The sequence below is a fragment of the Pan troglodytes genome, chromosome 8 (genome assembly GCF_028858775.2).
Source record: "Pan troglodytes isolate AG18354 chromosome 8, NHGRI_mPanTro3-v2.0_pri, whole genome shotgun sequence".
Classification (NCBI taxonomy): Eukaryota; Metazoa; Chordata; class Mammalia; order Primates; family Hominidae; genus Pan; species Pan troglodytes.
This window is the reverse complement of record NC_072406.2, coordinates 131,881,940-131,907,128: the sequence shown is the minus strand read 5'-3', so window position 1 is coordinate 131,907,128 and position 25,189 is coordinate 131,881,940. Positions and strand designations below refer to the sequence as shown.

The window sequence follows — 25,189 nt, the reverse complement described above, 5'->3', positions numbered from 1 at the left end:
AGTTTTCACCTATACCTAGGCAAACGTGAATACTAAACACAGACCGCACTGGTCAATATGTGAGGAAATGGGCACTAGCTCCTACTGTCGCTTTAAAACAATTTTTTAAAAAAACCTGGAGTGATCTTTTCAGAAGCAACAGAGTGGTATCAAATTTAAATATACATAATGTCTGATCCAGCAATTTCATTTCCATAAATTTATTCTATAAAACATACAAGTATCCCAAAATATATAAAATGCTTTCTGTTCCTAGTCCATGGAGTTTTTAAATAAGAAAGATATTTTCTGGAGAGTCTTTATAATAGCAAAATAACTAGTATATCCTAAAGGTCCACCAATAGAGAAATGATTAAACAGCAGCCATGAGATCTTAAATGAAAACAGCTGCACAATAGTATATATGGCATAGTTTTGTTTTGACTTGAGTTTTTTATTGTGTATATGCATGTGTCAAGGTGGCTTTTTTTGCTGCGGATGACAAATTTGAGTCAACTGACTCATACCTCAGAACAAGTCTGGAGGTAGGACGGTTCCAACATGGCTTAATAGTGATTCCCAATACCATTAAGGACACAGGTTCTTTCCATCCCTTTACTCTGCCATTCTTCCCATCTTTTTTATTCTGCCAGCATATCGGCTGATCCTGAGGCTGGTTCCTTCACAGTCTTGAGAGAGCTGTAGCAGTTCCACATCAAACCCAGAAACAGCAACCACAGAGGGACTATTGGTTCCTGTATCTCTTATTAGAGCAGAAAACCTGTTCCCAGAAGCCTCCCAGGAGACTTCCCCCACATCACCTATCTCATTGGCTAAATCCCCAATGAACATACACAGGTCCGTGCCTGAACCAATCACTGGTGACAGCAATAGGACCACCATGGCTGAGTCAGACTGACTGTGGGCCCAACGCCCTGGAAAGTAATTACCCAGGAAAAGGTGGATAAATGAACACTGCTGGGGTACTGTTCGAAATCAGGAAGTATCTGCTCAATACACACACCTAGAAAATTGATGTGAATGTCAACAGGGAGCAGGATGAGTGTGGGAGGCGGTTATTTCCTCTGCTTGCACACCTTAGTATTGTTTTGTTTTATAATTGCATGTTACATTTAAAATGTGGTTTATTCGTTATTGTATTTTTATTTTTTAATTTTATTTATTTACTTATTTTGGAGACAGAGTCTCACTCCATCACCCAGGCTGGAGTGCAGTGGCACAATCATGGCTCACTGCAGCCTTCACCTGCTGGGCTCAAGTGATTCTCCCACTTCAGCCTTTTGTGTAGCTGGGACTACAGCCATGTGCCACCAGGCCTAGCTAATTTTTAAATTTTTTTGTACAGACAGGCTCTATTCTTTATATCTACTTATAATTACACACATTGCTAATACATGAATTTATTTACACTGAAACAAATTCAAATGTAAAATAAGGTCAAATCCTTCCTGACCACAACCCAATCCTATGGCCCTCCCTGGAGGTAACTCCTGTTATCAGTTGGGTGTATCCCCATTCAGCCCACATAAATGCATTTCTGTACAAATATGCATGTCATATGTGTGTGGATAGAATAAATGGAAGAGAACCAACTGTATGTAAATGACCTAATTTTGTTTTGTGGGATTTTTTAAATGGCTAACATACCATATGCTGTTAAAAGTTTTCTCTTCTTACCCCACAAGGTGATGTTAAGATCTTCCCATTAGTACACGTGGATCTACCTCATTCTTTTCCATCATTTATATTCAATACTTTAGATGTGCCATGCCTGATTTTCCCACCTATTGTCCTCCTGATGAACAATTAGGTTGTTTCTATGCTGCAATGAGTGTTCTTGTACATGCCTCCTTGACTGAATATGTTTCTCTCAGACAGATTTAAAAATTTTTTCTATTACAGTTCTAGTTGCTCCATGTCCTTGTCAAAACTTGGTATCCCTCCACCTTTTTTTTTTTTTTTTTTTTTTTTTTTTTTGAGACAGAGTGTTGCTCTGTCACCTGCTGGAGCACAGTGGTATGATCTTGGCTCACTGCAACCTCCGCCTCCTGGGCTCAAGTGATTCTCCCACTTCAGCCTCCTGAGTAGCTGGGACTACAGATGCATCCCACCGTGCCCAGCTAATTTTTGTATTTTTAGTAGAGAAAGGATTTCTCCATGTTACCTAAGCTTCTCAACTTTTTTATGTTAGCCATTCTGGTGTGTTGAGTAGTGGCTTTAATTTGCATTTCCCTGACAGTTAATGAAGTGGAGCCCTTTTGCATACATCTACTGACTTTCTGGATATCCTCTTTTGTCCAGCTCTCTTTTGGGTTGTACATCCTTTTGAATAAATTTTTAGGTTTTGTTTTGTTTTGTTTTGTTTTTGAGATGGAATCTCACTCTGTCGTCCAGGAGTGCAGTGGCGCAACCTTGGCTTACTGCAACCTCTGCCTCCTGGGTTCAAGCAATTCTCCTGCCTCAGCCTCCCGAGAAGCTGGGATTACAGGCACAAGCCACCATGCCTGGTTAATTTTTTTTTTTTTTTTTTTTTTTTTTTTCAGTAGAGACAGGGTTTCTCCATGCTGACCAGGGTGGTCTCAAACTCCTGACCTCGCGATCCGCCCACCTTGGCCTCCCAAAGTGCTGGGATTACAGGCGTACGCCACCACGCCCAGCAGGCATTTTTAAATATACTCTAGATATGAGACCTTTGTCATACATACACTGAAAAATCTTAAATATCTTCTACCACTTTGTGAACTGCCTTTCCATTCTCTTGTGTCTTAACAAATACAAGTTTTTTATTTTAATAAAGCCAAATGTATCAAGTTTTTTTCACTATGGTGTTTTCTAAAGTCCTATATAATTTTAATAAAATTTTAATAATATTTACAACAGTATTTTAATATTTATAATTTAGTAAAGTTTTAATAAAAATGAATTTAAAGTCTAATTTATCATTTTTTTCATTAGAGTGTTTTTTAAAAATAAAAACTATTTCCTAGATGGGCATTACCTCTCATTAAACAACTAATAAAATATGTGATACATAATAATACATTGAAAACATGGGAAGACAATAGTTAGTGCTTTTTAAAGTCCTATTTAAGTCACCAGGTCAAAAAGATGTCTATTTTTTCTTCTAAAAGTTTTATTGCTTAACCTTTCACATTTAGGATCATAATCCATCTCAACTGATTTTTGTATAGGGTATATAGGATAGATATCAAAAATTAAAATTACTGGGCTAAGCAGTATAAGTATGTTTAATTTAATTGATAATACCTTCAAAATGGCTGTACCAACTTATGCTCCTTCAACCAATGTGTGAGAGTTATTTCAAAACCTAAATACTCGCCCCTTTTAACTCTTATCATCAAACCTCATTTTTTTTTCAATCTGAGGGTTTGCTATTTCCCTGCTGAGACTTTGTGATTGCCCAAAATTTATATATTAATTTAGGAAGAACTGAAATCTATTTAATATTGAGACTTCCCTTCCAGGAACATGGTATTTTCTCTCCACTTAAGTCAGGTTTTCTGTTGTGTTCTTCAGTAGTTTTTTTCTTTTTTTTCCTCCATACACATGCTATCTTTTTGTATGTTATTTTAGGCTGTTTCTTCCTACTTCATTTTTGTTGCTGAAAAAAAAAGGCATTTACCTATTCATTACACATTCCACGGCATTACTCATTCACACTGGTCACTGCTAATGGATAACAGAATTACTATTATATATTCATCTTGTATCAAAATCATTGAACTTGTATCTCACCTACCAGTTTTCAGTTGATTTTGGTTTATACACTTGCATTCTTATATGTGAGTGAATATGAAGGTGAGCAGAGAAAAAAAGATACTGAAAAATACATAACAAGTTATCTCCAGGAGGTTGAACTGTAGGTGGTACTGAGACATGACTTTCATTCCTTGGTCTAGATGCTTCTTAGATTGTTATAATTAATTGATAGCAATCTAACCTCTTCACGCTATCCAAACACAGTCTAAAGTAGCTGACCCTGCCGGGCACAGTGGCACATGCCTGTAGTCCCAGCTATTCGGGAGGCTGAGGAGAGAAGATTGCTTGAGCCCTGCAGTTTGAGTCCAGCCTGGGCAATATAGCAAGACAGTGTCTCTTAAAAAAAAAAAAAAAAAAAAAGTAGCTGACTCAATGATTATTCTTAAAGAATATTAGGAAACTCTTAGCTTAAATGTGTTAAACTTCATGACAAATGCTTTAATTTTGAATAGTACAATGTTATTTTTATGAAATTTAAAGAAAACTTTATTTCTAAAGATGAAGGAACATTTTACTACTGTAAATCAAAGCCCACCTGTTTTTTGTAAATGTTCAGTTGTTCTTCGAAATGGGCACAGAAATAGGCAACAGTTTCCTTTTCACCTACAAAGAAGTGATACAAAATCTTTTTTTCCTTCCCATGTTTAAGACATATTAGTGTCTACTCCATCTTTCTTACTTTTAAATAATTTATTGACAGCCCAAATGAACTAAGATTGTCTAAAACCATCATTTAAAAATGAAATGCTAAGTCAAAGATCTGATTTTTTTTCCAGTTATACTACACTAAAATATATCTGAAAGTGCAAACTATGACATTATGAGATTATTTATATATCCAGCCTACTTCTCAGAAAAGCTTTCACGTAGTTTATAAGAGAATAAAAACCCCTCTAAAACAATATTTTAAAAACCAAAGCTTTACTGAATTCTCACAAAGAATACCAACTGAGAGAGAAATTTACTTTAACAATTTTTTTAAAATCAAGCTCATTCAGTAATCTAATTAGATTTAAATGACTTAGCTATTCCAAGACCAAAGTTAAAATACTAGAAGAAACAAAATACTCGATTAAAAAAACAAAACAAAACAAAAAAAAAACTTTCACAGAAAAATATTTGAGTAAAGGCATCTTATTGATTTTTGGTAGATTCCATCTTAAGATATTTCCTGCTTCTACAAATATTGGCTAGATTCGCTCCTTTCCAAAGTTAAACATTCAATAAAGTACTCTTCAAAGCAATAGCAATTTAAAATCTCTGAGGTAAGCTGTTTTGCTCTACTGTTAGAGAAATTTTTTATTGTTAAATAAATGACTTAGTCAACTATTTTTACTCCTATGATTATTACATTACTTTCTATTACATTTTTCAAATACAAGTTATCGTTTTGAAAGAAGTATCTGGCAAAGCAAATCCAAACCTAACAGGTAACTAATTTCTTAAAAACTATTCTCTCTGAAATCATCATTTGCAAACCCAATAATTGACCTGCTTACTTCTGTCCAGCCGCGGTCTTGGGTTATATCGATACCCAACCTGGCTCCAAAAGACAGGCACAGAGCCTCGTGTTTGAACAAATGACAGGGTATGATTATGAACATGAATCAACTGCTCAGTCTCCACATAATTGGCAACATTTCCATTTTTATCCACTCCTCTTCGTTTATAGCGCATTCCTGAAAGAAAATTAAAACAGAAAACAGCAACATTTTTAAAAATTTATTTAGTCTGGCTAGATTACGCTTCCTAATCAAATGTATGTCTTCCAGGATAGCCTTGGGGATTCAGTGTGCAACTGCCAAGCGGAACAGTATCAACTTACCCAAAATCGTAACTGTATGCATCATTGTTTTTAACAAGTTGAAGCTCAGTTCCTCTGAACTGAAAGAGAAAGGTTTTCCCAAAGGCACTAGCACATAGGAAGGATTTATCACGGTGATACAGGCTGTCAGTGGAGTGCCAGTATTCTGAAGCACATCTCAAGTGACTTTTTCTCTTCTCTCTATATATGTACCTCCTTTTCCTTCTCATTTTGCTAACTCTCTCTTATTCACCCCTCTTCAAAAATTTGTCCCCAATTATATCACAGTATTTAGAGTCCCCAAGCACTTTGAAGCCAACTGTGTTTCCAAATCCATTATTGTCATTAGCATTTCAACACATCTGCAGCTTTTCCATTCTCACCTGGATTTGATTTGCATGCTATTACAGCCCTCCACTCACCTGCTCTGTGCCTACTTCGGCGTGAAATGAGAGCCACTAGAAATCGTGGGTGAATATCATCTACACAGGTGGACTCCTGAGGGGGGGTCTCTGGGCTGCTTTTCTCATCATCAGATGATTCGGTATAATTAACCACAAGTTCTTCAATCTGCACAAAACCTTGGATCATGGGGATAATCCAAAAGTCCACATCTGGAGTCTGAAAACAAAATGAACATGATATTGTTTCTATTCTGTATGGCACTGCTACTTTCTTAAACCCAAACAGTAGTCAGCACATATTTCTCAGTTTATTAGAAGCAGAAACCTTCCATTATTCAACCATATTTTCTGCTTATTGAAGAACACCACGTAAGGAAGGGACAGAGGAGGTCTTTCCTTTTCTTTATGGTGAACACAGCCTAAGAGCCAGGCTGCCTGGGTACAAATCCAAGCTCACCATTTATTAACTCACTGAGGGGAGTCACCCTCGCCGTCGCTGTCCTTCTCCGTGAAATAGTAACAACTACTTCATGAATTGTGAAAATTAAATGGATAATACACGTAGTGTTTAGCACAGTGCCTGCCATATGGGAAGTATTTAACAAATGTTTATGATTATGATTCTCAACTCCCAATTGTATTAAGGCTTTAATAAAATACAACCAACTCTGATCACTTTATTATAAAACACATAGGTCGGCTTTATTTTCTGGCTTAGAAAAAAAAAGTCTCAATTCCTGAAGCTAAAATCTAAGTAATAAATGAAACCAAAAAGAAAAAACCCATTTCATAAATGTCTTATTTTAAAATGTCATCCAACATAATTAGGAGAGTACTGATTAGAGATTTCTTCTTCTGGTCAGTTGCAGTGGATCAACGCCTGTAATCCCAGCACTTTAGGAGGCTGAGGTGGGCTATTCACTTGAGGCCAGGAGTCTGAGACCAGCCTGGCCAACATGGTGAAACCCCGTCTCTACTAAAAATACAAAAAATTAGCTGGGCCTGGTGGCGCAAGCTGTAATCCCAGCTACTTGGGAGGCTGAGACAGGAGAATCACTTGAACCCGGGAGGTGAAGTAGCAGTGGGCTGAGATCGTGCCACTGCACTCCAGCCTGGGTGACAGAGAGATACTGTGTCAAAAAAAACAAATAAATAAAATAAAGATTTCTTCTTCTGTCTCTTTCAGACTAAGAAGACAGATTTCTCAACTTATTATCTGCAGAGACAGCAAAGGATAAAAATGTTCCAGAGAGTTCTTCTTTGTCCTACTTTCTCTCTTATCTCCGTAAGTGTACCCAGCCTTAATCTCAGCATCCACTTCAAATCCACCTCTTCTTCCATCACCAAACACTCCAGGTCCTATCTCAGTTTTGTTTTGTTTTGTTTTGTTTTGTTTTATGCAGCCTGCAGATAGGATCTTAGGAAGGTGGCTAAAGTTGAAAATAATGAGGTAAAGGATCTACCTGCATTCTTATCACCATTCCCATTATTTGTATTTCTGTTCTAGCAATAAATGCAAAACTCTTGACAGGCATAGAGAAATTTATGCTGCCAAATGTCACCTTTGAATATGATGACTTCCAGTCGTCAGTTTTAAATGGTAATGTAAAAGCATTCTGACAAAAACTCGGCAAAACATGTTAGAGCTCGATATTGTCAGCACACAGGACAAATGCTCATTACAGATGCCCCTGCTTTTCTCCTCTACCACTGGGTTTTGGTGGTCACAGTTTGATCAGCATTGCAAACAGAGGTAAGAATAATCTCAGGCCTCATTCTCCATAGAGGCAATTGATGGGTATCTAGCGAAGACACCACTAGATTATGTGAAAATCATTGATACTAACCACCACTAAGGGGGAGAAACCAAAAGGAAAAGGTGTGAAATTTCTGAAAGGTTAAAAGATAACATATGACTTTATTCACCTATTTGCCTGCTTTGTTTAATGTCTAAAAGACAAGTGGCACATAACAGGCCTTCCATAAATATTTGTTGATTGAATGAATTGTCTTTAGACAGTCAATTTTCCAACATACATGACCAAGAAAAGGAAAAAAATAATCATCAAACCAAAGGAACTTCATGCAATAATCTCATCATATTCTGTATCTTCCCCCTATCAAATACTGGTAGTACAGCAATGGCCTCAGAGATTTGGCTATTCCAATTCCCAGATAGAAAACAGAAGTCCGGCGAAGGTAAAAAAAAAAAAAAAAAAAAAAAAAACTGGTACCATTTCAGGAAAACTGGGCTCAAACATTCCCAATGGGTAGAAAGAAAATACCTCTTTTGCAGGAACTCTATGAACATGAGTTCCACAGCCTTAACTTACCATTATCCTATGGGAATGTGCTAAAAAGACAGGCCTGTGACGAGGCAGTGGAATTGTAAACTGCCTTAAAATAATGCCTTGGTTTTCCTGGCTAAATGATTCCCATTCCATAGGGGAAAACGTAGTGATCTTTAAAAATGTATCTTAATATAATTAAAAAACATTTGCTTAACAATTATAACCAGACGTTTTAGAAACAAACAGACCAATTTCAGTACGGTTAGGAAATTTTAGAAACAACTACTCACACCAATCTCAGTAAGATCTTGTATCATGTATTTATTCCAAAAAAATCGGTCATCAACCTAGAAAAGGTGCAGGAACAATAGTTCAGAAACACATTATTTCAGTTTTCCTACAAAAGCCAAAACAGGCCATCACTTCTTCCCAAGGGCAAACCCTGCTCTACGAGCTGTGAGTGGTACCTTCTGCCAGAGGGGCCGACCGTCCCTCTCCCCAGTGCTCTGCCTCTGCACGGAATTGGTCAGGTCATAGGTCAAGCTATAATAAAAGGATTCTGAGTCCATGAACATCTTCAGCAACTCTTCAAGTAATCTCCTCTCCAACTTCTCCTTCTCTTTACTTTCCTTAACCTATAAGAAATTAATCTACTATTACTACAGAAATTAAATGTAAAGTAGTCTGGGGATAACACATGAATTCCTAAGACAGAAGTGAAAATAATCCCAAGGGCATAAGGAGATGGTGCTTCAATACAACAAATGGTTTAAAAATAAATTTTCTGAGTGGAGAATTATCTCTCTATTTAAAACTAATCAAAGATGAATTCAAAGCCCATATCAATTAAACTCTTACTTTCTTTTTATTAGGAGCAGACACATTGGATTTAATATGCGTAAAGGTCTTCAGCAGAAACTTTGAGTCATCAGGAGATGGTATGATCTTCTCTGGTTTGTTAATACCAAAATGATGCTTCTTACAGAGCTAAATAGGAAGAGAAAGATGATTTGTTATTACTAATACCTGTTTGTTAAATGTTCGAGTGCAAAAGAGAATGATACTGCTCAGGCATTCTGATTAACAGTAAACTTCAAGAGTTAGAAAAATTATCAAGTAGACAATTGATGGCAAACACAATTATGAGTCCCATGATGAGAAAGCTATAGCAGAGGATAAAACACAAAGAATACAGGGCAGGATATACTTAGGATTTAGAGGTGGAAAATTCAGGTTAGGCTCATAATCGGTTCTCTTCTAACATAACTGAAGAGTGAAATGTTCCGGCTGAGGTTATTAATGCTTTGGAAATTAGTATCTAAGAATTTAAAAATTGCAAAATGCACATTTGCTATGCTTCAGGGTTATGACTTTACAGGTATCCGTGCTAAATACTGATGCTAATTGAGTGTTTTGGTTGAGAAGATGGCTTAAGAGCCTGGTCTAGTGGGAGCCCTAAAAGCTGGACATTTCAACCACTCCCTCTCCTCCTACGCTCACATGCACTAATGAAATCAGCTTAATAACATACGCTTTGGGTCCGGAGATTAGTTAAACTTGAAGAAGCAGTAATTAGGGGCTGCAGGAGAAGTGCCGCACAGCTGACAAGGGTAAGGAAGGGCGTGGGAGCGTGAATACGGCTATGTTAAGAGAAGAGAAGGCACAGAAGGTTCTAAAGAAGGCTACCTGATTAAAGTTAAGGGATTTACATATAATTTCATGTAGCTCAGCAAACAAAGCAAATATTCTGAAATGTACACACAAATTCTGTTAACAATATGCAGACCAATTCCATTTTTTCAACAAACTAGTTTCATTGCTACACTAAGTAGGAGACTCTTAATAAGAACTAATAGTTACTAAATGCTTATTATCATCAGTGTGTTACAAAATAACTATTAAGATAAAGTGAGAAGAAAAGCGAGTTTAAGCTTTGATTGAGAGAGAGAGAATCCCTGTTTTATCAAATTTGGAAGTAGAAACTAATAACTGGACCAAATTTTCATGTGCAATGGAATCTCCAGATGATTTCAAGCCTTTTCAAAATCATGGCTATCAAAAACTGTCCACACAGGTTTCACACCATGATTACAGCTTTAAGCTGCTCCTGCCCTACCATTAAAGACAAGGGAACTAAAGATGAGGGAGAAAAGCTTTATACTCCTACTACCAGAACAGCTCACTTTATTTCCCTTCAAATAAGCAAAACTAGCAAGAATTCCAGGTGACAGGGAAGGAGAGAAGACAGAACCAAGCTTATGGACATGGCATCCCTCTTTCTGTGATCGTTTCCGTCAGCACACAGGCCCATCCTCCTCCGCTCCTCTCCTCCGCACACCCCCGTGCGACTCCTCTTCCTCAGCCACTGCTGTCCTCTTACTCACTCTGCACTCCTCAGTACCTCCAGCTCCACTCCTCCCATTCTCTCCCCAACTCGCCCCCCAACCCCCGCCCCCCCCACCCCTGATTTGGCTTTCACCCCTACCACTCTCCCAAGCTACTGTCTGAAGCATGATCAATGACCTCCACTTTGCTAAATCCAATGCTCTTGGTTCTTAACTCTCAGTAGCGTCTGAGTCCCTCCCTCATCCTACAACACACGGCTTCACCTGGCTCCTACTGGTCACTCCTCCTCTGCCGCTTTGAGCAGTTCCTTTCCAGCCTCCTGCTTGATGTCTAGGTGCCCCAACGTTTGGTCCCTCATCCCCTTCTCATCTGCATTCACTCCCTCAGTGATTTCATCCAGACTCATGGATTCCAATACTGTCCTTATGCCAACCCCACCTTCCCAAATGTTTATTTCGAGCCCAGCTCTCTCCCAAAACTCCAGCCTCACATATCCCAACATTTCCACTGGGATGTCTACCAGACATCTCAAACTCAACACGTCCAAAACCAGAGGTTGAGGCAGGATCTTTGTCTTGTTGACTCCTACCTCCAGTGCCTTAGCAGTAGCTGCCATTGGAGCTTTCACGACCATCACTCCCCTTCTCCCATGACATTGCACACACCCCACCCTCCTTGATACAGCATCAGTGGGGCAGCAGAGCAGCAGTTTTAAAAAGATGCTTTCCCTTTGGTCTCCTGCTACTACTTTGCTTGTGGCACTTGGCAACTGCTGGCTAGCAATTTTTATATAAAATATCAGTGATTAGTCATATGAATAACTCTTTTAAAAACCTGAAAACATGCTTACTTGCTCAAAACCGAGCTACAGATTGTTACAATTTTAGTATTCAAAACGGGATACACAGACATAGCCATTATTTTTTTTTTTTTGAGACAGAGTTTCGCTCTTGTTGCCCAGGCTGGAGTGTAATGGCGCAGTTTCGGCTCACCACAACCTCCGTCTCCTGGGTTCAAACAATTCTCCTGCCTCAGCCTCCCGAGTAGCTGGGATTACAGGCATGCACCACCATGCCTGACTAATATTGTATTTTTAGTAGAGACGCGGTTTCTCCATGTTGGTCAGGCTGGTCTCGAACTCCCAACCTCACATGATCTGCCCGCCTCGGCCTCCCAAAGTGCTGGGATTATAGGCGTGAGCCACCGCGCCCAGCCAACAAAATCATTCTTTAAGAGCACTCAAGCCAGCAAAAATTTCCTCCCAGGAATCTATCAAAGGTCCGCTATTTCAAGTAAATGTGCAACAGCACACCTAGTCTGCACCCAGGTTTTCCTCACTCAGAAAGACCGAGTCCATTGTTCTCTTCAAGGTTAGTTTCTGGGATTAGGACCTGGGCTCATCATTCGCCCCTTTCCTTTGTCCCAACCTCTAATAGCCCCCTTCCTAGCACCTTGTGACATGTTTACACAAGTGAGAATCTTCTTTTAAATCCATTCCTCAAACATGGAATCCACTCCGAGAGCCAGCAGGGTACAGTGTCCCAGCCACTGGAACTGTAAGGACTATAGTCTGATTGGGGCAGGTCAAGGAGTAAAGGCTCCGATGACACTGCTTAGGCCTCCTAACTCTCTCGGAATGAGAGAACACTCCCTGCTGTCTCTTCCTCTGGTCCCCATGACAACAATCTCTCAGGGTCCTTCCCCATCTCTGGCTGTTCCTTCTCAGTCTTTGTGGGTGTATCTTTCTTCTCTAAAACTGATGGTATTCCCAGTGTTCTACCCTTAACTCTCTTCTCAGTCTTCATGCTCCATCTAGAAAATGTCACCCTCTTTCCTCGTTTTAACTACTACTACGTTTGCTAACTCCACTCTTTTGCCCTAATCTCAAGACTGATGGATGTGACGTCTCCCCCACACTGAGACACACTAGACCCTCAGACTCAGCATCTCTAGAACTGCGCAACACCTGCTCCCCAAATATTGTTCCTTCTCTGGTATGCCCTATTTCAGGTAATGACTGCACCACCCACTGGATCATTTAAGCAAGAAACCTTGGAATCATCTTCCATCATTCTCCTTCTCTAAGTCTCTCCTATCAACCCCAACCACTTCATGCCCATTGCTATGGTGTTGATTCAGATCCCTATCTTTTGCCCAGACCAGTATTTCTTCATGGAAATGCTACTGGCATGGCACACAGGAGATGTTCTATGCAGGATTATCCAACTCAGTGCAGACACTCTAACAGCTCCCCTCACGATCTAGGGAGTTCCACCTGAGCACCAGGCCTCAAGTGCTAAGCATTGCCCCAGGATCCCATCTCCCATGAAGCCCTGTTAGTCCTCTTTACTGTGTAGGGGCCAAATTCCCACCTGCTACTGTCTGCTTCTAGATGCAGACCCAGAAAGGCCTCTGGCTTCAGTCTGATCTACTTTAAAAAATGCTTATTCTCTAAGCTTGGCATTTCCTTCCTTCCTGCCTGCCTGCCTGCCTTCCTCCCTTCCTCCTCCCCTCCCCTCCCCCTTCCCTTTCCTTCCTTCTATCCTTTCCTTCCTTCTTTCCTTCTTTGAGACAGAGTCTCACTCTGTCACCCAAGCTAGAGTGCAATGGCGCGATCTCAGCTTGCTGCAACCTCCGCCTCCCAGATCCAAGCGGTTCTTCCACCTCAGCCTCCCAAGTAGCTGAGGCACATGCCATCATGCCTGGCTAAGTTTTGTATTTTTAGTAGAGACAGGGTTTCACCGTGTTGGCCAGGCTGGTCTTGAACTCCTGACCTCAAGTTATCTGCTTGCCTCGGCCTCTCAAAGTGTTGGGATTACAGGCTTGAGCCACCACACCTGGTCTTTTCTATTTTTATTTCTTTTATCTACCCTCATCCTGGGCTTGAAACAGAGTTAATATAAGCCCATCATCCCTTAACTTCCTTATGTACAATTCCAAAATCCAAAAAACTGTAAAACCTGAAAGTGTATCTTTTAAGTTAAAAACTCATTTAATGGCAAAGCATGCCCTGAACTGATATGAAGATACTGATAATCATCACTTACCTCCCTTAGTATGAACATTCATACCATTGTTTAAGAAACATTAATGTGTTTTATCGTGGGGTAATGCTCCAGAACCACTTTAGAGGGTAGAAAATACAGGGAATAACCTTTTGAAAACCCCAAAAAACTTGAATTCTAAAACAAATATGGCCCCAAGAAGTTCAGATAAGGATTGTGGATCTGTATAACAAAGTTCAAACTCATGGAAACACCTTCACTGGAAGGTTTTCTCTGTCTCTTAAAAGTGATTTTTTCTAAATAAAAATCTAAAATTACTGGCCAGGTGCAGGGGCTCACACCTATAATCCCAGCATTTTGGGAGGTAAAGGTAGGCGGATTGCTTAAGCCCAGGTATTCAAGACCAGCATGGGTAATATAGTGAGACCCCATCTCTTCAAAAAATAGAAAAAAAAAAAAAAAATTAGGGGGTGGTGGCACATGCCTGTAATCCCAGCCACTTGGGGGGCTGAAGGCCGGATGATTGCGCCAGTGCATTCCAGCCTGTGTGACAGAGCAAGACCCTGTCTCAAACAAACAAATGAGATTACTATAAATGCAAACATTTCCAGTGAGTATGTTAGAATCTGCTACACAGTTATCTTTAGAAAATAAAGTATAGAACACTACCTTTCTGAAAAGGTTAAATTCAGTCCTGACAAAAAACAGGGATAGAGAAAATTACTTCTTAGGATTCCTTCCCAGTCCTAAGGTATTTTGTTTACACAGAGCCCCAGGGATTACAATGCATAGCACTGGCAACAGGATCACCTTCCCTTTTCCAGAGGCCCAGCCAGTTCTGTGTGGTATGTGGTTAGGTCCTTATCACAACTCTGAAACACGCGATCTCAAAAAGAAAACACCACAGCCACAAGCTCCACAGCACTTCCCTAGTTTTTAAATTACACTTGCAACTTACATCTTGTGACCGAGACTAAGGGTTGATGTTGCTGCTGCCATTTAAGAAAAGGGACATAAATAATTTTATGTGAAAAGCTGGTATCTACATCCATCTGAAGCTAAAATTTTAAACAGGTGTCTGATGGAAACTAAATACGGAAAATGATGCAGTTATCTATTAAGGCAATGAGATACACAAATAAGATATGCAGACATGGAACATAAGCCTATATAACTTTAAAGGGTATTTTTTTTCTAAAGAAGCAACAACTATGTCCTCATTGTTTAAACCATTACAGATTCTTCATACCCTTATACAGATTTTTAATTTTTCTTTTTTAGAGACAGGGTCTCACTCCACCATCTAGGCTAGAGTGCTGTGGTGCAATCACAGCTCACTGCAGCCTCAAACTCCAGGACTCAAGCAATCCTCCTGCCTCAGCCTCCTGAGTACCTGTGACTACAGGTACACACAAATATGCCCAGCTAATTTTTAAATTTTTTATAGAGACAGGGTCTTGCTATGTGGCCCAGGCTGGTCTCGAACTCCTGGCCTTAAGCAATCCTCCCACCTCGGCCCCCCGCCAAAGTGCTGATATTACAGGCAAAGTCAGTCTCAGTCTCTCTCTCTCTCTCTCTCTCTCGGGCGGATCACAAGGTCAGGAGATCAAGACCATCTAACCAGGCTAACACAGTGAAACCCCATCTCTGCTAAAAATACAAAAAATGAGTCGGGTGTGGTGGCGCGCACCTGTAGTCCCAGCTACTCGGGAGACTGAAGCAGGAGAATCGTTTGAACCCGGGAGGCGGAGGTTGCAGTGAGCCGAGATCGTGCCACTGCACTCCAGCCTGGGCGACAGAGCGAGGCTCCGTCTCAAAAAAAAAAAAAAAACAGTCTGGCAGTTCCACAAAAGGTAAGAGTTACCATATGACCCACCAATTCCATTGCTAGGTACACACCCAAGAGAGATTAAAACAAATATACCACCAATAACTTGTATGCAAAATGGCTTATAATAGCATTATTCATAATAGCTAAAAGGTGGAAACAACTCAAATGTCTACCAACTGATGAACAAATAAATAAAACATGACACACCCATACAAGGGATTATCTGGCAATAAAAAAGAATAAAGTACTGCTACACACTACAATTGGCATGAACCTTAAAAGCTATGCTAGGTGAAAGAAGTCCATCACAAAAGGCCACGTGGTGTATTATTCCGTTTCTATGAGATGTCCAGAATAGACAAATATTTACAGAGACAGAAAGGAGATTAGTGGTTGCATGGTGCTGGGGAGCTGGAGTTTGGGAGGAAGTGAGGAGTGGCTGCTAACGAAGACAGGGTTTTTTCGGGGGATGATGAAAGGTTCTAAAATTGATTGTGGTGATAACCACATGACTCTGAATACACTAAAAACCATTGACTTACATACTTTAAACGGGTGAACTGTAAGGTATTTGAATTATGGTATGTGGATTTTTTTTAATTGGCAAACAAATAAGGCATATATTTGCGATAAAAAGACAACAGAGGCAGAAAACTAGAAATTCTATTAATACCCGTCTCTGAAATAAGATTGCTTCTGCTCCAATTACAGAACACAGACTTAGGCTTTAGCAAATCTGGGAACAGTGACCACATTAAAGGATGCTGCTGGAATAAATGCAGATTATTCAAACTGATACACAGACATCCAAATCAGAAAGTCATACTAAGGAGAAATAAGTAGTTTTGTTTAACAAAGTCTTCCTATGTTCTTAAAAAAATAATAAGACTAGAGGGAAATATGTAAAAGTGCAAAACAGAGAAACTATTCTGAAACATGTGAAAGTAACACTGGTCCTCCAAAGAGCCTAGGCACAAATGGAAACACCCACCAAAACTCAGTAGAATATTGATAGCAATTATTTCCAAGTGGAGGAATTTTTTTCTTCTCTTTTACAATTTACTGTATAACCAAAAAACAATTTAAAAAGGATTAAGCTTCTAAAAACTCTTTTAAATTGAGTTATATGGAAATTGAAATAGATACCAAGATTTAAATTAACATGTTAAAAGATAATAAAGTTGTGATTTTCAACATGTGGTTCTTTGCCCTTCCTGTTATTCACTGTTGCAAAGTTCCTTTACCATAAAACAGGATTAAAAGGAAAGAAAAAATGGCAAAAGTGTAAATTTCTAAAATTTTAATCTCTTGAGAGAAAGGTGTACCAAACTATTTACTGAGATAGGACCTGGAAATACTTTCTCTGTAGTTACTTTTACTCCCAATTAGCAAGAGTCGTTACATATACTCAACTCTTAACGTGAACCACGATCTCGCTGCCCGAGAAGTACGGTAGTTTATACTGTACAGCCCAACAGCTGTAAAAATAATTATGTCAGTGGAGGAAATCTCACTTCCTTTTTATTTGAATATAATCTCTTTCCCTTAGACTATCGAGAGAGAAAAAAGGGAAAGTATGAAGAATAAAGAAGTTCTTAAAGCTTTGATAATATTCACACTTTTGCCCTTAAAGACTCCATGTAAATGTTAGTTCCTAAAGCCATCTTGGTTTTTTCCCTTTTTATTGAATAGTCAGCTACTAGTCTCAAAAATGTTACAGATTGGTGGCCATGAAGGACATCAGAACACCTCCCTGAAAGGCCTAACAAAGGTCCCAACCTTTTCTGGATGATGTGTGACATTTAATTTCCCCAGAACTGGGAGTGCCAAATATGCAAATCATGACTGGCAGATGGACAAAGTGCTGGGCGGGCTGGTTCCCATCTCTAAATCAAACTGCCAGATACCCCAGTCTTAGTGCTCAAACCTGAATGCCAGGCCAAAGGGGTGCCCACCCTCAAGGGAAAGGTCTGTGATAACAAGCCATCCTGATCTTTCAGTGTGTCAGCAAAACCATCCAAAAGACACTGCCAGCAAATTTACTGGCTTAGGAAACTAACACAATTTTTGCTAGTCTGGCTGCTCTTCACCCAAAAAAAATGCAGACAAAAACTGCAAACATCTGCTTTTAATAGGCCTAATTGCCATCTAGGTTTTTTGTCTCTCGATCAGCAATAGTGAATAGTGTTCTAGCATAAGTACCAATAAAAGGAGAATTAAGAACTCCAAACTTTTTTCGATTCCTGTAACAAATAATTAATATCAGAGTCCACTTAAATTCATTTTGTTTCTTAAAATTCAATTGTCAAACTTCCAGTGACATTTGAAGCATAAAAATAGTTTTATTTTTACTTATTCTTAAGGCAATTTAACCCTGTCCCCAAAGTTCCTCCCCAAGAACTCTACATGGAAAAACATGTGTTGAGTTGTAGGGCAGTGTGTGCTTTGCTGTTACCTGATGTTCAGGTAACAGGGCGGCAGCTCAGCAGAATTATATAGGACCAGGCAGCCTGAGTCTAGATCCAGGCCCCACCTCTGCCAGCTGTGTGACTTAACCCTTGCCAGGCCTCCTTTATTTGTTTTTATTTTATTTTCTAAAATCCATTCACTCATTAATTTTTTTTTTTCCACAAGACAAGGTCTGGCTATGTTGCCCAGGCTGGTCTCGAACCCCTCAGCTCAAGCAATCCTCCAGCCTCAGCCTGTCAAAGACAGGAGCCACCCACCTAGCCTCCTTTATTTGTAGTAATGTCTACCTCATAGGGGGGTCTTGGGGACTAAATATTATCATCTATGTAATACACAGGGCCCACCTGGCACATCACATAGTGAACAAAACAATCGGAGTGATGACAATTACTAGGCATCTAATTCCCATACTAAGAGCAAACAGGACATAAATGCTTTCATGGGTTACTTCTACTAGGAGGCAGCACCTTGTGGTAAAAAACACTAGCCCTAGACAATCTCATTATTCCGTCCTTAAATCACTCTACTTGTGGACTTGAGCTGTCCTCTGGAAAATAAAGAGATTACATTAGATGAGTGACTGTCTTCCTTTTAAAAAACTTTCTTTGTAAATTTTAATAGAGTAATATATGCTTAGAAAATTTTCAAGAAATGCAGACAAAAGAGGATATAATAAGAGCTCTCCTTTTCTTAACTCACTCCTTTTCCCTAAGAAGTTTTCAAACTGTACTGTGCAGAGCCCTAGGGCACCCTGGAAACAGAAGGTGGCTTCCCAGGAGAGATCAAGTGGACAGAGCCCCAGGGATTCCCCCAACACTACTGCAACCACAGCAGCCCTGCCTTTATGTGTCTTCTACACTAGATTTCATGGATTTTGAGACAAGAGTTCCACTACTAAGTTGGAAAATCTTAGGATTAAATTATTTTAAAAACATTACCCAGCTCTAAAAATGTAAGTTTCTGGTCTACTGAACCAAATCCTCATATTTGCTATTACATTTATATCAGGTTTCCATATAATTTCCCTTTATTTCACCTACCTCTAGCTCAAGATCCTGAGGTTCCATTTCAGAAAGTGAGAGCACAGCAATTTTGGTAACTTTACAGACCTCATGGTCTCCTGGGAGTTTGCCCACCAATGCTTTCTGCCGAATTAGAATAAGCCACCATGGAAGATCTGAAAGAGGAGAGTCATAATAAAGTCTGGCGTTTTTAGAGTGCTACTGTTCTGACAAGTTGAAGGTGAATAACCTAACAATGATAACAAAAAAAAAAAGGGTGCATCCAAAATAAACTTTTAAAGTAAAACATGTCACAAAGACATAAAATGACCCTTAAACATGTGAAAAGATGTTCAATCTCACTCATAATTAGAGAAATGTAAATTAAAACCAGTTGTGACACCATGCTCACCCATCAGATTGGGAACAATTAACAAGAATGACAACACATGTGCTGGCGAGACTGTGAGAAAACTCAAAACAGCTGTGCAGGTGAGAATACCGATGACAAACACAACTTTTCTGGAAGGAAATTTAGCAATACCTAACAATACAACAAATGCACTTACCTTTAATCAGTCCAGTGATCCCATCTTTGGGAATTTACCCTGAGGGTACACCTCAACAACCAAAGTATATACACTGAAGCCTATTTTATAATTACAATAAACACTGGAAACAGCCTAATGTCCAGATACAGGACAGTGGTTGAATAAACTATGGCACATCCATGCAATGGAGTACTATGCAGCTGTAAAAAAACAAAAAAGTATTCTATGAATTAATAAGGAAGGATTCCTGGATGCACTTAGTAGATAACCTGAATATATTATTAACATACAGCCATCCCTCGGTATCTGCAGGGGACTGGCTCCAGGACCCCCCCGTGGATACCAAACTCCACGGATGCTCAAGTCTCTCATGTAAAATGGTGTAGTATTTGTATATAACCTATGCACATCCTCTCATATACTTGAAATCATCTCTAGATTGCTTACAATACCTGATATAATCTAAATGCTATGGTAAACAGTTTTTAAACTGTATTGTTTAAGCAATAATGACGAGAAAGAAAAGTCTATGCATGTCCAGTACAGATGCAACCATCTTTTCCAAAAATTTTCCATGTGTGGTTGGTTAGATCCACAGACACAGAACTCAATGGATACACAGGGCCGACTGTACATAATAAGGCTATGTTATAATAACATAATAAATATATGTTTTGTTTTGTTTGAGACTGGGTCTCACTCTGTCACCCAGGCTAAAGTGCAGTGGTGCAATCTCAGCTCATGGCAGCCTCTGCCTCCTGGGCTCAAGCAAACCTCCCATCTCAGCCTCTAAAGTAGCTGGGAACACAGGCATGCACCACCATGCCCAGCTAATTTTTGTACTTTTTTTTAAAAGATGGGGTTTTGCCATGTTGCCCCGGCTGGTCTCAAACTGCTGGGCTCAAGCAATCTGCCAGCCTTGGCCTCTCAAAGTGCTGGGATTATAGGCATGAGCCACCGTGCCCAGCCAATAAAATATATTATTAAATCAAAGCATAAAAGAATACCTAGAGTGTACTACCCTTCATGTAAGGAAGAAAATATGAGGTGATATATATCTATACAGTCACATACCACATAATGATGTTTCAGTCAACGATGAGCTACATATGCAGTAATGGCCCCTTAAAATTATCATGGAGCTGAAAAATTCCTATCACATAGTGACATCATAAATGTAGCATTACACATTTCACATTTGTGTGATTCTGGTATAAACCTACTGCACTGCTAGTGATAGAAAAGTATACAACATACAATTACATATATACATAAGACTTGAAAATAATAAATGACTGTTACTGGTTTACGTATTTGCTATACTGTACTTTTTACCATTATTTTAGGTATACTTCTACTTATAAAAAAAGTTAAATAAGGGTAAAAAGAAAACATTTTTGCACAGCTATACAATGTGTTTGTGTTTTAACCTAAGTGTTATTACAGAAGAGTCAAAAAGTTTTAAAACATTAAAAAGTTTATAAAGTAGAAAAGTTACAGTAAGCTAAGGTTAATTTAGTATTGAAGAAAGAACTTCTGGCAGGGCATGGAGGCTCATTCATGCCTGTAATTGCAGCACTTTGAGAGGTCAAAGTGGGAGGACTGCTTGAGCCCAGGACTTCAAGACCAGCCTGGGTAACATATGGAGACCTCGTTTCTACAAAAAATTAAAGAATTAGCCAGGAGTTGGGACACGCACCTGTAGTCCCAGCTACTCGGGAGGCTGAGGTAGGAGGATCGCTTAAGCCTGGGAGGTTGATGCTGCAATAAGCCATGGTCATGACACTGCACTCCAGCTTGGGTGACAAGGAAAGATCCCGTCTCATAAAAAAATAAAAATAAAAACCCAAAAAAATGTTTAAAAAAGAAAGAAAAAATTTTAAAATAAAGTCAGTGTCGCCTACATGTATGATGTTTATAAAGTCTATAGTAGTGTACGATAATGTCCTAGGCCTTCACATTCACTCACTGACTCATCCAGAGCAACTTCTGGTTCCGCAAGTTCCATTCATAGTAAATGCCCAATACAGGTGTACCATTCTTACCTTTCATACCATATCTTTTGTACAGTATTTTTACTGTACCATTTCTGTGTTTAGATGAAATTGCCCAACAATGCATTTCTCATTAAGTGATGCATAACTATATGTATCCACCCATTTGTACAAAAACAAGAAGAGGAGAGAGAACCAGAAGTCAGTGAGATTAGTTATCTCCACAGAGTAGGTGGAAACGGGGTACAAAGAAGAGGGGGATGGGAACAGGATAAAAGAGATGAAGGGGAAATGACAATTCTCTGAGTATGCCCTGGCAAATGACTGGTCTCTGAGTAGAATTCTGACTCTTAGAACAACGGTAATGTTTCACATATCCCTTAAAATAAATAGTTCAAATCAACCAGAATGTGGGAGAACCTCAAACTGCAAACCCAACTCTATTAAAAATTAAGAATAGAACTAAACTGTAGGAGATAGAGAAGAAAAAACTAACCGAACTAACTTCAGAAAACTATTTGGTAAAAATAAAGACAAAAAGAACCGTATGCACTACTGTACTCTGGTTACTAAATTTATTTTTCAGAAGAGTATGGGTTGGTAATTCTCCAACTACTTTGTGTGTACACTAGGATTGAACAGAGAACTAAATATAATGAGGAGAATGGAGGGAAAATGGCAAAACAACCTAAAGAAACCTTTAATAAACACAAGACAGAAAGAAGCAAACACCCAGTCTTTCCAATCCAAATTTCTACTTCTCACAAGAGATTTTTAATTAAACAAAAAATAGTCTATGAAAGACAGCATGCAAATCAATTTTTCAGTTTATGAGACTACACCATTAAAAAGTACTCCCCAATTAGACCCCAAACCAAAAATTATTGAAATTGTGTTTCAGGAATTTATTATAGAAAAATAACACCATATATTTCCCATATAAAACAATTTTTTTAAAGGATATACAGGCTGGGCGCAGTGGCTCACACCTATAATCCTAGCACTTTGGGAGGCCAGGGAGGGCAGATCACATGAGGCCAGGAGTTCAAGACCAGCCTGGCCAACATGGCAAAATTCTGTCTCTACTAAAAATAACAAAAATTAGCCGGGCATGGTGGTGCACGTATGTAATCCCAGCTACTCGGGAGGCTGAGGCATGAGAATTGCTTGAACTTGGGAGGCAGAGGTTGCAGTGAGCCGTGACGGCACCACTGAACTCCAGCCTGGGCAAGAGAGTGAGACCCTGCCTCAAAAATAAATAAATAAATAATAAAAATAAAAAGGATATATAATATTTTCATTTCCCTCATTTATTCTCCAAGTATTGATCAACTTTCATTTTAGAAATGGTGCTTTGGAGATATGCTTTAAGCGTTTCACAAATGCAGAAGTTTGGAAACATTTCATAATTCCTTATAAAGTAGGGTGGAAATTTACTCCAAAGTTTTAAGGCTTTTATAGGCCATTTCCCTATTATCATTAAACATTAACTGAAGACCTACCATGTGCTAGGAAATTCATCAGGCATGAATGGACATTACCAAGCATCTTGTAGGTGTTATGTGAAACTTTACCCTTTAGGTGCTTGGTAACAAACCTAACATGTAAATCTTCTTAAAAAGCACATAGGGGCCAGGGGAAGGAAGGGACACGAGGCCGCCCTCGCCCCGCCACCTCCTACCAGCTTCCCCCCAGCCCCGGCTCCGGGAGATGTGCCGGGCGGGGGGCCTGGGTTCGCCGAGCCGCAGGAGAGACACGCTGGGCCAACCCCAGAGCGGCGCTGGACAGGTGTCAGCAGTCATCACTGGCCCACAGTGTGCGTTCAAGAAGTCTTACCTGGAGTGCTCAATGGCGCCCAGGCTGGAGTGCAGTGGCGTGATCTCGGCTCACTACAACCACCTCCCAGCCGCCTGCCTTGGCCTCCCTAAGTGCCGAGATTGCAGCCTCTGCCTGGCAGCCACCCCGTCTGGGAAGTGAGGAGCGTCTCCGCCTGACCGCCCATCGTCTGGGATGTGAGGAGCCCCTCTGCCTGGCTGCCCAGTCTGGAAAGTGAGGAGCGTCTCTGCCCGGCCGCCATCCCATCTAGGAAGTGAGGAGCGCCTCTTCCCGGCCGCCATCACATCTGGGAAGTGAGGAGCGTCTCTGCCCGGCTGCCCATCGTCTGAGATGTGGGGAGCACCTCTGCCCTGCCGCCCCGTCCGGGATGTGAGGAGCGTCTCTGTCCGGCCGCCCCGTCTGAGAAGTGAGGAGACCCTCTGCCTGGCAACCGCCCCGTCTGAGAAGTGAGGAGCCCCTCCGCCCGGCAGCCACCCCGTCTGAGAAGTGAGGAGCGTCCTCCCTCCTCGTCCGGGAGGGAGGTGGGGGGGTCAGCCCCCCGCCCGGCCAGCTGCCCTGTCCGGGAGGTGAGGGGCGCCTCTGCCCGGCCGCCCCTACTGGGAAGTGAGGAGCCCCTCTGCCTGGCCAGCCGCCCCATCCGGGAGGGAGGTGGGGGGGTCAGCCCCCCGCCCGGCCAGCCGCCCCATCCGGGAGGGAGGTGGGGGGATCAGCCCCCCGCCCGGCCAGCCGCCCTGTCCGGGAGGTGAGGGGCGCCTCTGCCCGGCCGCCCCTACTGGGAAGTGAGGAGCCCCTCTGACCAGCCAGCCGCTCTGTCTGGGAGGGAGGTGGGGGGGTCAGCCCCCCGCCCGGCCAGCTGCCCTGTCCGGGAGGTGAGGGGCGCCTCTGCCCGGCCGCCCCTACTGGGAAGTGAGGAGCCCCTCTGCCTGGCCAGCCGCTCCATCCGGGAGGGAGGTGGAGGGGTCAGCCCCCCGCCCGGCCAGCCGCCCTGTCCGGGAGGTGAGGGGCGCCTCTGCCCGGCCGCCCCTACTGGGAAGTGAGGAGCCCCTCTGCCCGGCCAGCCCCTCTGTCTGGGAGGGAGGTGGGGGGGTCAGCCCCCCGCCCGGCCAGCCGCCCCGTCCGGGAGGGAGGTGGGGGGGCCAGCCCCCCGCCCGGCCAGCCGCCCCGTCCGGGAGGGAGGTGGGGGGGGCCAGCCCCCCGCCCGGCCAGCCGCCCCGTCCGGGAGGGAGGAGGGGGGGTCAGCCCCCCGCCTGGCCAGCCACCCCGTCCAGGAGGGAGGTGGGGGGATCAGCCCTCCGCCCGGCCAGCCGCCCTGTCCGGGAGGTGAGGGGCGCCTCTGCCCGGCCGCCCCTACTGGGAAGTGAGGAGCCCCTCTGCCCGGCCAGCCGCTCTGTCTGGGAGGGAGGTGGGGGGGGTCAGCCCCCCGCCCGGCCAGCCGCCCCGTCCGGGAGGGAGGTGGGGGGGCCAGCCCCCCGCCCGGCCAGCCGCCCCGTCCGGGAGGGAGGTGGGGGGGCCAGCCCCCCGCCCGGCCAGCCCCCCCGTCCGGGAGGGAGGAGGGGGGGTCAGCCCCCCGCCTGGCCAGCCGCCCCGTCCGGGAGGGAGGTGGGGGGATCAGCCCCCCGCCCGGCCAGCCGCCCCGTCCGGGAGGTGAGGGGCGCCTCTGCCCGGCCGCCCCTACTGGGAAGTGAGGGGCTCCTCTGCCCGGCCACCACCCCATCTGGGAGGTGTACTCAACAGCTCATTGAGAACAGGCCATGAAGACAATGGCGGTTTTGTGGAATAGAAAGGGGGGAAAGGTGGGGAAAAGATTGAGAAATCGGATGGTTGCCGTGTCTGTGTAGAAAGAGGTAGACATGGGAGACTTTTCATTTTGTTCTGTA

At 42.0% G+C, this 25,189-nt stretch overlaps 1 protein-coding gene across 6 annotated transcripts in view; it reads right to left on the bottom strand.

Annotated features, from left to right (window-relative positions):
• INPP5F (inositol polyphosphate-5-phosphatase F) overlaps window positions 1-25,189 on the bottom strand; it is a 103,500-nt gene that overhangs the window by 26,303 nt on the left and 52,008 nt on the right. Inside the window, exons 1-8 of one of the 6 annotated variants that reach the window (XM_016919493.4) lie at window positions 20,557-20,635; window positions 18,971-19,107; window positions 9,138-9,266; window positions 8,747-8,914; window positions 8,570-8,626; window positions 6,007-6,205; window positions 5,280-5,459; window positions 4,316-4,383 (exon numbers count right to left, since the gene is read on the bottom strand). In XM_016919493.4, the coding sequence (XP_016774982.1) occupies window positions 4,316-4,383; window positions 5,280-5,459; window positions 6,007-6,205; window positions 8,570-8,626; window positions 8,747-8,914; window positions 9,138-9,266; window positions 18,971-19,107; window positions 20,557-20,620 (1,002 nt within the window). In that variant the 5' untranslated portion in view covers window positions 20,621-20,635. Of the gene's footprint in view, window positions 1-4,315; window positions 4,384-5,279; window positions 5,460-6,006; window positions 6,206-8,569; window positions 8,627-8,746; window positions 8,915-9,137; window positions 9,267-18,970; window positions 19,108-19,500; window positions 19,683-20,556; window positions 20,636-25,189 lie in introns of those variants that run through there. The other 5 variants (XM_016919494.4, XM_508074.8, XM_054660536.2 and 2 more) reach the window with 5 other exon arrangements.